At 37.9% G+C, this 13,137-nt stretch overlaps 1 protein-coding gene across 4 annotated transcripts in view; it reads left to right on the top strand.

Annotated features, from left to right (window-relative positions):
• The first annotated feature begins 1,842 nt into the window (after positions 1–1,842).
• The window catches only part of LOC104445191, a 30,686-nt gene continuing 19,391 nt past the window's right edge, over positions 1,843–13,137 (top strand). For 3 of the 4 annotated variants that reach the window (XR_005551189.1, XR_005551199.1, XR_005551198.1), the window contains exon 1: positions 1,843–2,130. Coding sequence is in view for 1 of the 4 variants with exons in the window: in XM_039312653.1 (XP_039168587.1) it covers positions 2,059–2,130; positions 2,239–2,350 (184 nt within the window). In the remaining 3 variants the exon portion in view is untranslated. Of the gene's footprint in view, positions 2,131–2,238; positions 2,351–13,137 lie in introns of all 4 variants that reach the window. The other variant, XM_039312653.1, reaches the window with a different exon arrangement.

Raw genomic sequence — 13,137 nt, 5'->3', positions numbered from 1 at the left:
AGACGTAATAGCTTTGTGTTTGATCATATGCATCAAGATAGTAATCGTATTGGTATATATGATTGTATGCATGTAAAATGTGCATATGTGATATTTCTATTCTTGTGTTTATTAATTATCTTTATGATAGCCTCTTGGTCAACTTTAGCCAAATCTACTCTGAGATTAACCTGCTTTATTAATTTATTTGTATATCTTCATGTCATCAATGTACTCTTTCTCAATGCAAAATAAGTGCAGAAATAGTGACAACGACAATTAGTAATAAGACGAAACGATAAATATTACCAACAAAATAAATTATTGGTATTTGATCCACTACCAATGCAAACCGTGTATTAAATCAAACTATGCACAAGCAGTCTTACACAAGCTTGTTTTGGAGAGACTACAGTTAAAATTTTCAAGGACCGAGAAAACAAAAAGAGAAGGGCGGGATCATGAGTACTAGTGGAATATGGAGAGAAGCTATACTATTGATAGGAAACGAAGAGAAGGCAATTTGTGTCTGTCACTCATAATACCTTTGGCTAAACCCTCTATCATAGCTATTGTGTAATCTTATAAAATTTGCTTCTGCTACTATTTTAGTAATTATAGAACTATGTTTGTAACTCAACATCATTCTTAAACTAACTATCTGAACGAATGGAGGATATTGAGCAAACTTAGCATCATAATTTAATAGTGTATGTGTTCCGAAAAGCAGCTGTATTGCCTATGGATGGCAGCAAACAGGCAAGACTCAATACATAGTACTCAATCAATGTGGTTGCAATGCTGATGCAAAACTAGCGCATAATCTGAGCATGCTCTTTGAATGATATACCTTGTGTTCCTTACATTTGAAAAATTAGAGAACCTTTTGAAAAGATGTTGAAAGAATTAGAGTAGAGAGATACCATCTGATGAAAAATTAGTAAACAAAGTTGTTCTGTCCACATATGAATAATGTTATGAATGATGATAGGGTCGTCCATAAACAAGTAACAAATATGGTCTCCTCTAAGAAAAAGTTACGATAAATTCTATACGACAAAAAAGATAAGAATATCTTCCATAGTGTGATAGTAAGAACGATCAAATCGAGCCTGGACTTTGTTTAGGTGGTTCATCTAACTGCACAATTCTGACACCTCTCTTCCTGATGGTGAAACCCCCATTGCATCAAGGCTTCTATCTTGAGTAGAGAATTTTTAACGAACGGATCATTTCCTTTGACTAGCCAACATCTATCAATCACAAGTTCTTTCAAGTTTCTTGAATAAATGTTGTTGTGATCCCTCCCCATGCGTGCAACTTTCAAACTTTCAGTACTCAAGAATGGTGCTACCCATCAAAATCTTCTCGATCACGTCATCATACGCCTTGGCTTGGCAAATGGACAAAGACTTAAGCAAAGTCCAGCCGATCTCTGATTGTCTAACTCTGATGCCACTTGTTGAGCAAGGAAGCATGGCTCTAATACCAATTGATGGGTGTGAAAGCGACATACTAGTAATACGGTAAAATTGTAATAGGCAACTTGAAACACACATATACTGGTACAAACATAACACTGAAAAAAAATGATCATGTCACACAACTAGTATATACTATGAGTAGGAAAAGACAGCGCCCCACTATTATAGTTAATTTTCTCACGCCACTATAAAACACTCAAAGCAAACTAGCTCCTACAAAGATACATTCTCTAAGGCTCTGTCTTGTTTAAAAATGATTTTTTCCTGTGTCTATTTTCGATAGGGCTGCTTGTTATAATGAAAAATCTTCGATTATGGCCCAAACCGGCCCGGCTCGGCCCGTTATCAAATCCTCTCTCTCCCGCCTGTTCTTCCTCTTCCGCCATCTTTCTCTGCAAAATTCTCAAGCTTCCACTGCACTTCGTTACTCTCTCCCTCTTCAGGCTTTCCTCTAGGGTTTTCGGGCTCCACCCTCCACCACCAGCTCTCCATTTCCGTTCGCATTTGCCGCCACCGTCGCTTCCGTACGCTCCCTCGCGGCTTGCCCCAGTAGCTGGTGGCTACTTTTTCGGCTGCTCCCGGAGCTTTTTCAGCTATGGAGACCGACGAAGGGTCGCGGCACGTGCTTCCCTTTCAGCTTCAGTTTGACAAGCCGCTGGCTTCTCAGGTTCGATTCCTGTCCGCCTTCTTTCGCGACCTAATAATGGGCAGGTCGATTCGATTGTTTTCCCATTCGGTTTTGTGAGGATTTTGCTCGGTTTCTTCCGATTGGCAGGTGAAGATGGCGGAGTGGAATCCGGAGAAGGATTTGCTAGCGGTGGTCACGGAGGACTCGAAGGTGGTGCTTCATCGCTTCAATTGGCAGAGGCTGTGGACAATCTCTCCTGGTAATTGCTTCGGCTCGAGAAATTTCTCCTTTTTTGTTATTCAGTGTGTTCGTTTCTTCAACGATGGCTTGGTGTGCGCCCTTTGAGTCATTGGCCTTATTCCTCCTTTGCTTTTCCTTAAATGTGCTTCGATGCTTTTCCCTAAATAAGATGCTTCAATTGCCAATCGAGTTCAAATTGCGTTCGATGGAGAGTTGGTGAATATAGAGGTGAAGTGCTTGAAATTCTAAATGAGAACATGACATCAAACTAATGAGTTGGTGTTTTACACAAAAATGAAGAGTGAATGATGGTAATGAGAGTGAAATTTTGGATATCACATAGTTGCAAGTAAAGAATCCCAAGCTGATACGTAGGGATTTTTATTTACAAGCGTGATAGATTCTAATCAACTTCTAGACAAGATTGGTGCCTTAGGAGATTTCCATAACATAAATGACAATCATCTAGATCAACTGGAAGGGTAGCCTACTCCTGTATTGCCATCATGTTGCCCTTTTTGGTACACCAGCCAAAGTGTTCACGAAAATAAAGATCTCAAATCGGAGGGGATGTCACTTATGCTAGAAAGACTAGTTATGTCAGATGTAGAAATGCTTGATGCCCACTTGGAGTTGGCAAGTTTAACCCCTGTTGTAAAAATGGTAACTTGGAGTTACCAAACACATTTTCTGGACCGTTTACATTCTCAAATAAAATGAGAACAGATTTCTGAGAATCTTTATCAGCCGAATGCCTCCTTAGATTCTCAATCTCTTCCTGTCTGCAGTAAAAATGAACATCATCAAGTTGCTCAACAGGCTTCCGACATCGAAGATTTACTTCATGTCGTCTGGACATCATCATTGGTCATGCACAAGCAGTCGGCTGATGCCATGGACATATTTCATGAGAAGTTTGATTTATTATGAAGATTTATTAAGGACCATGGCTAGTGGTCCTGTTAATACAAAGCAGTAGATGGCTTTCCGTTGTTACTTCATTTGACTATTTCTGTTGGCTTATCTTGGTCTTGACTCTTCTCCTCAGGAGGAATTTTTTAGTCTTCTAGGTGGTGTTAGGACCAGTCTTGCAGTCCATCAGTTTCTTGTTAATTCTCTGGGTGAAGTGGTACGACTGGTTTTTGAAGCTCCAGTGTCACTTTTGGACTTCGGTTCTTTTTGTTGGTTTTATAATCTTAGTCAGCTGGTTTGTTCAATGATAGGGTATGAAGTGTGTATCAATAGTTGGTTGTGGTGCTGGAAAAGAACTTCAGCTGGTTGTCCTCAATCATCTACAGTTGCATGTTATTACCTTTGCATTTGGCCTTTCTCTCTGATAAGTTATTGAGTTTAAGTATCACACAGAACAGTTATAGTAAGTTATGCTTTGCACATCTTGAGACAGCCCATTAATCTTTCAGAGCATCCTGATGTTAAATAGATAAAATAACTGGTTAGGGTGCTCGGATAATCTTCGAGTGAATTGAGCAATCAACATTGATCTCATCTGTGATGCTTGACCTTGGTTATGAGAGCTTCCATTCGCAACAATTTGTTAACATACTTAGATGTGGGAATTTGTTAATTTATATTTTTTTACCAACTATTTTTCCAATTAGAGCACCATCTTTTTAAGCTAATGACCATTTTTTGGCAGAGTAATGTTAAAGATGTTCAGTCCTAGTAAATGAAAATGGTTTACTAAGTCACATGCAATATAGATCTGTATTAGGTGTCGGTGATCTACTTGCCTAAATACTTGGATTTTACCACAAACGGGTTTTGTATGCTAGTCTTTGTATCCATAGTATTGTTTTGTTTTGGGAATGTGTTCCAAAGTTTCTCTTGAACTTTTTAGATCTTGATTTTAGGCTGTAGAGGCACCCTTTTGTCACTATAAACTTGGTCATAAAAGGAACTGCAACTGTGAGTTCTTTTTTGCTTTTTGGTCATACAACTGTGAGTTGATGGAGTGTTTTTGCGCTCAATAAAAACATGCAATGTCCATGAACGGTGAAGGACGAGATGCCAAGGGGATTCTGCTTCCTTCCGGAAGAAACGCCTTGATAACCAGTGTTTTGGCCTCTTCGTTTTAGGTTATCTGAAGCAAGGATTCGTTCCCAAGTTGCTTCCCAATCAAAAGGAGAAACTCTAATCAGAACCTTCACTTTCCAGATGGCTTCTCATGGAAAATCCGTTCTACCACCAACAATCTCCCTATTGAGCAGCTTGTGGTGAGACTTTACCGGAAAGATTGCATCTAGGGTAGAACTAGTTGTGGCGAGGACTTGAGAGATTTCAATTGGTGTCTTCCACTGCTCTTGACGTTTATGACCTTCTCCAACAGGAGTGCATCCCCTGGTAAAAGCAGCATTGGCAAGGCGAGCTTACATCCGTCACCTTCTACTTTTAAGTGCAGGAGTTCTGCAGAGGGGAAAATTCCTCTGCATCGCAGACATGAGGATGGCTGGATCAGACATGGCCTGCACATATATTGGTAACTAGACTTAGTGATCCATCCAAAGTGGTGATGAGGATTAAGCATAACGCGAATGATGTTCGCCGCTCAGCTAGAGAATGATTGTGTATGTTCAAATTCGATACCCAATCATCACAAATTGGAAAATAAATAAAAAATGGTGCGTGGAAGGGATTCGGTTTCGGGCGATGATGGCAAATGACGTGGTTAGAGTATTTCTATACGGCCGAATGTTTGGAGCTTGGGTGGTGATGGCAAATGGCTTGGTCAAGTTCGAGCATGGCCAGTCGTCTCGACATTCAAGCAAGCGTGAATGTTCGCTCTCATGAGATGTTGATTTGAATTCATTAGCATATATTTTTTAATTCAAAAGTAAATGAGGATGGATTATCACATTCCTTTTTGACAAATTACATTCGCATCGATGTGATGTCCCATGACCCTCCGACGCTTCTTACCAATGGAACAAAGTGAAGCCACTTCATTCAATTGGGGGGGGGCGTGCAACGAATTGAACGTATGGACCCAAATTAAATGATATTGTTTCTCAGACAATCCTAGGCACCATGCCATATATGATATTATTTTTAAAATGGGGCTAGGGCCACCCTCGCCGGCGTCGGGCGAGGGCGGCCTCGATTGGGTCGCGAGGGCCTCTCTCGTGCCCTTATCGGATGCCGGCTTCCCTCCGCCATGGCCGGCAGAGGGAAGAAGAAGAAAAAAAGAAAAAAAAAGGAAAATGTTATGAAATACATGAATGAATATTCATTATATTCATCTTATCCAATGTACTTATTATGGTACATTTGTATCAAATGTTCTAAACACATCTCCTATACAATGAACGTTCGTCTCCCTTATCCTATACATGTATCATTCGATACATTGATATTAATGATAAGTACATTATTGTTCTCCTATAAATAGGAGTTTAGTTTTGATGTACAACACACAATCATACAAAAACACGACAGTGAGATACTAGAAATAAAGCTCTCTCATCTTGCTTTCTTTACCATCTCTAGTGTTCACTTACTTTCTCTTCTCAATCTCTTCTTTATTATATATTCGCAACGCAATATTTTATAACACGTTATCAGCATGAAGATCTACTGACTGAGTAAGTAATTTTTGCAAGGTGGGTATTCTTTTTATTGATCAACTTATACTTCATCTTCTTCTATCAATTCTTCATTTTTATTTTTCTTGGTGCGAAGCCAAATTTTAAATGTAAAAGTATCCTTCTGCTCCTGAAATAGCGGTGGATATTTGGAAATCCTTTTAATTAAATTAAGGATTTATTTTTGCAAGGATTATGGCAAATATTGAAAAGCTCAGATTCCACATCCTCGAAGTGAGTGGAAAGAATTATCTATCCTGGTACCTTGACATGGAAATGCACCTCCAAGGGCAAGGTCTCGCTAATACAATTATAGAGGATGGAACCTCAAATGAAAATGATAAAGCAAATGCGCTGATTTTTATTCGCCGTCATTCGCATGAGAGCTTGCAGACTCAATATTTATCCATTCGAGACCCGCATATCTTGTGGAGGAGGTTGAAGGATAAGTATGATCATACCAAAACTGTTATCCTCCCTCAAACACAATAGATTGGCAAAATCTCAGACTGCAAGATTTTAAATCGGTGTCTAACTATAATTCTTCTTTATTTGATATCGTTTCTCGGTTTGAGTTATGCGGTATCAAACTTGCTAATGCGGAATTGTTAGAGAAAACTTTCTCCACCTTCCATGCTTCAAATATTGTATTGCAATAGCAATACCGGCAGCGTCAGTTTGCCACATACTCTGAATTAATTTCTGTGCTTCTTACTGCCGAGCAAACTAATGAATTGCTGCTAAAAAATCATGATCTTAGACTTGCTGGCTCAAAAGCATTGCCTGAAGCACATGCTAACTTTGAGAAAAATACTGGCCATTTTAAGGGCTATAAGCGTAGGTAAGAACATAATCCTAGAATGGATGGCAAGAAATTTAATCGCCATAGGAAATCAAACTTTGGCCTAAATTATGGCAAAGAAAAGAAGCCAAAGAAGGTGATTAATGAAAGTATTTGTCATCACTGTGACATTATTGAGCACTGGTCACATACTGTCGTATGCCAAAACATTTTGTTGACCTATAACAGGCATCTTTAAAGAATACGGGCAAGCGTGGCGAATCTCATGCCATTGAAATCAATCATACTGCCATAACCACTGTTGAGGCCAATAATATCTCCGTTGGTGAGATTCCTCTTGCTCCTGAAGTAGCAAATGCATCATTGGATGTCTCTGATTTCTTTGAGGACCTCTTATTACTTTGATGAATCAGATTAGTGGATAATAATTTGAACTTTGAATTTTATGTTGTTTCGTTTTAAATGTATTACGTTGTTCTTTATGAAATGCTTATGAACCTCTTTACAAAAAAAAAATACTTATGAACCTTATATAATATTTATTTTTGAAATTTTATTCTACTATATAACTGATATGCAACTTTTATGATACTTGACACCTGAAGTTGTCAATATAAATGCAAATGGAAAATATCGAGAAAAATGAAGATGTTTGTTTGCTTGATAGTGCAGCAACACATACTATATTTCGTAGTAGACAATTTTTCTCGAGTATGACATTGTGTAAGGCACAAATCCATACAATATCAGGTCATGTTCCAATTATTGATGGTTTTGGGAATGCCACAATTATTTTGCCAAATGGCACCATCCTGCATATTGAGAATGCATTTCTAAGTATTAGATCCAAAAGGAATTTGCTCAGTTTCAAAGATATACGCCGTAATGGGTACCATATTGAGACTGTTTATGAACAGGATAAAGAATATATTGGCATTTCCTTTTATAAGATAGGCCTGAAAACTATCCATGAGAAGCTAGAAGCTTCTTCTATGGATTTGTATTGTGTCATGATTAAGGCTGTTGAAACCTACGCCACCACATCCTGGAGATTGGTAAGCCCTGATCGGTTTGGACTGTAGCATGATCGCCTTGGTCTTCTTGGCGCTTCAATGATACGTAGGATAATTCAAAATACAAAAGGACACCCTTTAAAGGATATAAATGTATTGTTGTCTAAAGATTATAATTGTGAGACTTGCTCACAAGGAAATCTCATTATCAAACCTTCTATAATAAATGTTAATTTTGAATCTCCTTTATTCTTGCAAAGAATTCAGGGTGATATTTATGGACCAATACAACCACCGAGTGGACTCTTTCGATATCTTATGGTATTAGTGGACGCATCCTGTAGATGGTCCCATGTTTGCCTATTATCTACTTGCAATGTCGCATTTGCACGTTTACTTGCATAGATTATAAAGCTCTGGGCACAATTCCCTGATTATCTAATTAAGAGCATAAGGATGGATAATGCTGGTGAATTTACATCAAAGAGTTTTGATACATATTGTGTTTCACTCGGAATCGAGGTTGAGCACCCGGTTGCATATGTTCATACTCAAAATATATTAGCAGAATCCTTGATTACGTATCCAAATCATTGCCCGCACTCTATTATTGAGAACGAATTTCAAAGATACAACATGGGGTCATGCAGTTTTGCATGCGGCAGGTCTAATAAGATTACGCCCTACTGCTAGTCTTTTATAATCTCCACTTCAAATGGTTATTGGTTATGAACCAGATATTTCACATCTACACATCTTTAGTTGTGCAGTACAGGTGCTTGTAGCACCGCTAAAAAGGACGAAAATGGGTTCCCAATGCCGTTTGGGCATTTATGTTGGGTTTAATTCACGGTCTATCATTAGATTCTTGGAACCAAATACTAGTGATCTTTTTACTGCCAGGTTTGCAGATTGTCATTTCGATGAGACTAGGTTTCCATTAATTGGGATACCTACAACTTCCATAACTGCAAAACAAAAACCAGTTAAGGTTTTCTCTTGGAATGAGAAAAATTTATCTCAATTAGACCCAAGGACCCCTGAATGTGAAAACGAGGTGCAGCGCATAATTCATTTACAAGCTATGGCCAATAGACTTCCTGATACATTTAATGATGCTACTAAGGTAACGAAGTCTCATATTCCAGCTGTAAATGTTCCAATTAGGATAGCTATTCCCGAAGAACATGCTAAAATGGATCAAAATCCCTACCCTTGAAGCGTGGTAGACCGATATGATCAAAATATACTGCTCATCGAAAACGAAGGGGAAATAATCAAGAATCTGCTCCAGAAGAGCCTGGCGTTGTACTTGCTCCCAAAGAGCTTATTGCCCCTGAAGAGGCGCAAACCCATGAAAGTAGCATTAGCTCTGGGAATATTGAGAATTCCATTACATATTGTAATGAAATTTGTGATCGAAATGAAATTATCATGGATGATGCTTTTGCATTATCAGTTGCTCATAAAATTATGGATGATGATTGTGAGCCACAATCTATTATTGAATGTCGTCAAAAGCAAGATTGGCCTAAGTGGGAGGAAGCAATTGAAGCTGAATTAGCTTCCCTAACTAAACAAGAGGTTTTTGGACCTGTAACTCATATCCTCGATAATGTAAAGCCCATTGGATATAAATGGGTATTTATTCAAAAACGAAATGAGAAAAACGAGGTTGTCAAGTATAAAGCCCGACTCGTTGCCCAAGGATTCTCCCAGAGACCTGGGATTGATTATAATGAGACATATTCACCTGTGATGGATATGATTACATTTCGTTTTCTCATTAGCCTAGCAATCTTTGAAAGATTGGAAATGCGTCTTATGGACGTTGTGACAGCATATCTATATGGCTCATTAGACTCTGATATTTATATGAAAATTCTTGAGGGATTCAAAATGCCTGAAGCATGCACCCCCCGCAACTTTTTTTTTTTTGACCCAGGGAACCTCCGTTCGCCGCTTCGCGGTGGAGTAAACCCTGGGGTGGAATGGGCCGCCACCATTGACCCAACCCACAGGTGAATCGCGCAGTTTGCACTAAAGCATCGACCCACGCAAGTCTCGAACCCTTCCCCCGGCGGATAGGGTACTAAAGCCTTAACCAGCGCGGCCACCGCGGGCGGTGGTCACTCCCCGCAATTTATTCTCAATAAAATTGCAAAGATCCTTGTACGGGTTAAAGTAATCCGGTCGCATGTGGTATCAACGCCTAAGTGAGTACCTAATTAAGGAAAGGTATAAGAATGATCTTATCTGCCCATGCGTGTTTATTAAGAAATCAAAAACCAGATTTGCTATTATAGTAGTTTATGTCGACGATATAAATTTAATTGGAACTCCAGAAGAATTAGCTGAAATTGCTAAATATTTGAAAATGGAGTTTGAAGTTAAAGATTTTGCTAAAACCAAACTTTGTATTGGTCTAGAGCTTGAGCATAAAGCAAATGGAATAATCGTCAATCAATCAGTATACATTGAAAGATTGCTTAAACGTTTCAACATGGACAAAGCTCACCCATTGAGCACCCCTATGGTTGTAAGGTCTCTAAATCCCCAAAAGGACCCATTTCGTCCTAGAGAATTTGATTAAGAGATACTTGATCCTGAAGTACTTTATCTCAATGCAATTGGGGCTTTGATGTACTTGGCACAATATATGGACCAAATATCGCTTTTGCGGTAAATTTATTGGCACGTTTTAGTTTTGAGCCAACTCGGAGACATTGTTATTATATTATTCCAAGGATTCCACTAACTTTGGTTTAGTTGGATATGCTGATGCTAGATATAGATCCGATCCACATAAGGCTCGCTCTCAAACCGGGTATTTATTTTGTTATAACGGCACCGCTATTTCTTGGTGTTCTACGAAGCAATCGCTAATAGTTACATCTTCTAACCACTCTGAGATTATTGCTTTATATGAAGCTGGAAGAGAGTATGTTTAGTTAAGATCGTTATAACACATATTCATAATTCTTGTTGCTTAATACCGGTTACAAATTCTCCCACTATAATTTATGAAGATAATGCTGCTTGTGTTGCACAAGTCAGGGGAGGATATATCAAAGGTGATAGGACCAAGCATATCTCGCTGAAATTTTTATATACTCATGAATTTTAAGAAAGTTGACAAATTAATATTAAACAGATTCGATCCATAAATAATCTTGCAGATCTTTTTTACCAAATCATTGCCAACATCAAGTTTTGAGAAATTAGTATATGGCATTGGTATGCGGCAAGTTCATAAGATGCAAGATTGATTAGCTCTAGCAGTGGCTACATGGCTCAATTGAGGGGGAGATATTATGAACTATATATTGCAGCATTGATATGTGGCGAGTTCACAAGATGCAATAATGATTAGTCCCAGGAGTGGCTATATATGCATTGCACTCTTTTTTCTTTATGTCTGGTTTTTTTTCCATAGGGTTTTTTCGGCTGAAAGTTTTTAACGAAGCAATTAATGTATCCATAAAAGAGAGAAATCATAATATTTGTGCTCTACACTCTTTTTCCTTTTTGTTTGGTTTTTATCCCACTGGGTTTTTTCGGCTTAAGGTTTTTAATGAGGCAATATCATTCGATGCACATTCGTAATGAATATGATGAATATTCAAGGGGGAGTGTTATGAAATACATGAATGAATATTCATTATATTCATCTTATCCAATGTACTTATTATGGTACATTTGTATCAAATGTTCTAAGTACATCTCCCTATACAATGAACGTTCGTCTCCCTTATCATGTACATGGATCATTCGATACATTGATATTAATGATAAGTACATTCTTGTTCTTCTATAAATAGGAGTTTAGTTTTGATGTACAACACACAATCACACAGAAACACAATAGTGAGATACTAGAAATAAAGCTCTCTCATGTTGCTTTCTTTACCATCTCTAGTGTTCACTTACTTTATATTCTCAATCTCTTCTTTATTATATATTCGCAATGCAATATTTTATAACAGAAAAAACATAATAAAAAATGCCCTTGATGGGGGTAAATATGTCATGGTTTGAAAAGTTCAGGTTTTTCACGTCAATTTTTTTTTTTTTTTTGGTAAATGTATCACTTTGGGCAAAGTTTAGGATTTTTTTTTATAGCTTTTTCCCTTTTTAAATGACATAAATTAAGGTATTTTTGTTCTGCAAAAAAAAAAAATGAGTGATTTAGAAAACACCTTCTTAAAAATTATCACTTGTATTTTAAGAAATAATTGATCAATGAAATATGTCTCAATTATCTAAACATTTTCGTGCATCAACGAGAATTTTTTTGTGTTAATGTGTTTTTGTAACCATTTAAGTGATTAATTTTTAAAAATATTTTTTCAAATCATGCTCTTTCCACGAAGGATTGCGGCTGGCAATTCAATACGGATCACTATTTCAGAATTGTTTTTGGCTTTACTTTTTCGGTTAGAAATCAAGTGATAGACATGTATCTCACTTGTTGGTAGATAAAAACGCAACGATTTGATCCATCGCAAATTTCATATGATCTCAACATACAAGCATGGGCTATATGTAGTCTGAAGATCATAACACGAATGGATAGATTACTCGATCAGTGCTTAATTTATAATTTTTCCTCTTCTTTCTTTAAATAAGCGATGACGCATGTTAGCGTGCAAGATTGCATCATTTTTGTCTAAAACCCGCACAATCAAAATTCTTGTTCACAACCAAAAAAAAAAAAAAAAAAAAAGTGAAAAGCAATAGGATTTCGTAAGAGAAATGCCTAAACGCTTATTAAGAGACCATGCGAGGAAGTTTTGCTTTTTACAAATTTTCTTTTAATTTTTTCATATTCTTTTTCGTGTTGCTGTGCTGTTCTGTCTGGAGTTTTTTTCTTTTTTCTTTTTTGTTCATTTTGAGAATATTTGCGATTTTATATCTGGATAATCTGTAGAGCAATTAGTCAAAAGATCAGATCAGGTATAAGCAATGCAAAAAATATGAATGAAAATAAGATAGACGATGACGTATTTTTGCGACCGGCAAAGGAGGGGTTGCTGGCGCGTGCTTCCGATTCAGCTTCAAGTTCCGACGGACCGCTTTGGCTTCTCACGTTCGGCTCCAATTCGGGCGTTCTGTCTGGGACCTCCTAATGGGCAGCGGTGATTCCATCGTTTTCCGTTGATTCCGTGATGTTTTGGCTCGATTTCTTCATATTGGCAGGTGAAGATGGCGGAGTGGAATCCGGTGAAGGATTCGAGGACTCAAAGGTAATTGCCTCGAATCGAGAAAGCTCTCTCCTCTTTCTATTCAGCGTGTGAAGTGCTTGGAAGTCTTAAACGAGAACTTGATGTCGAACTAAGGAGTTGGCGTTTTATAGCAAAAACCAAGAGTGAACGAAGGTGATGCGAGTGGA

Source organism: Eucalyptus grandis, chromosome 5 (assembly GCF_016545825.1).
Source record: "Eucalyptus grandis isolate ANBG69807.140 chromosome 5, ASM1654582v1, whole genome shotgun sequence".
Lineage (NCBI taxonomy): Eukaryota > Viridiplantae > Streptophyta > Magnoliopsida > Myrtales > Myrtaceae > Eucalyptus > Eucalyptus grandis.
This window is presented reverse-complemented; position numbering and strand designations above follow the sequence as displayed.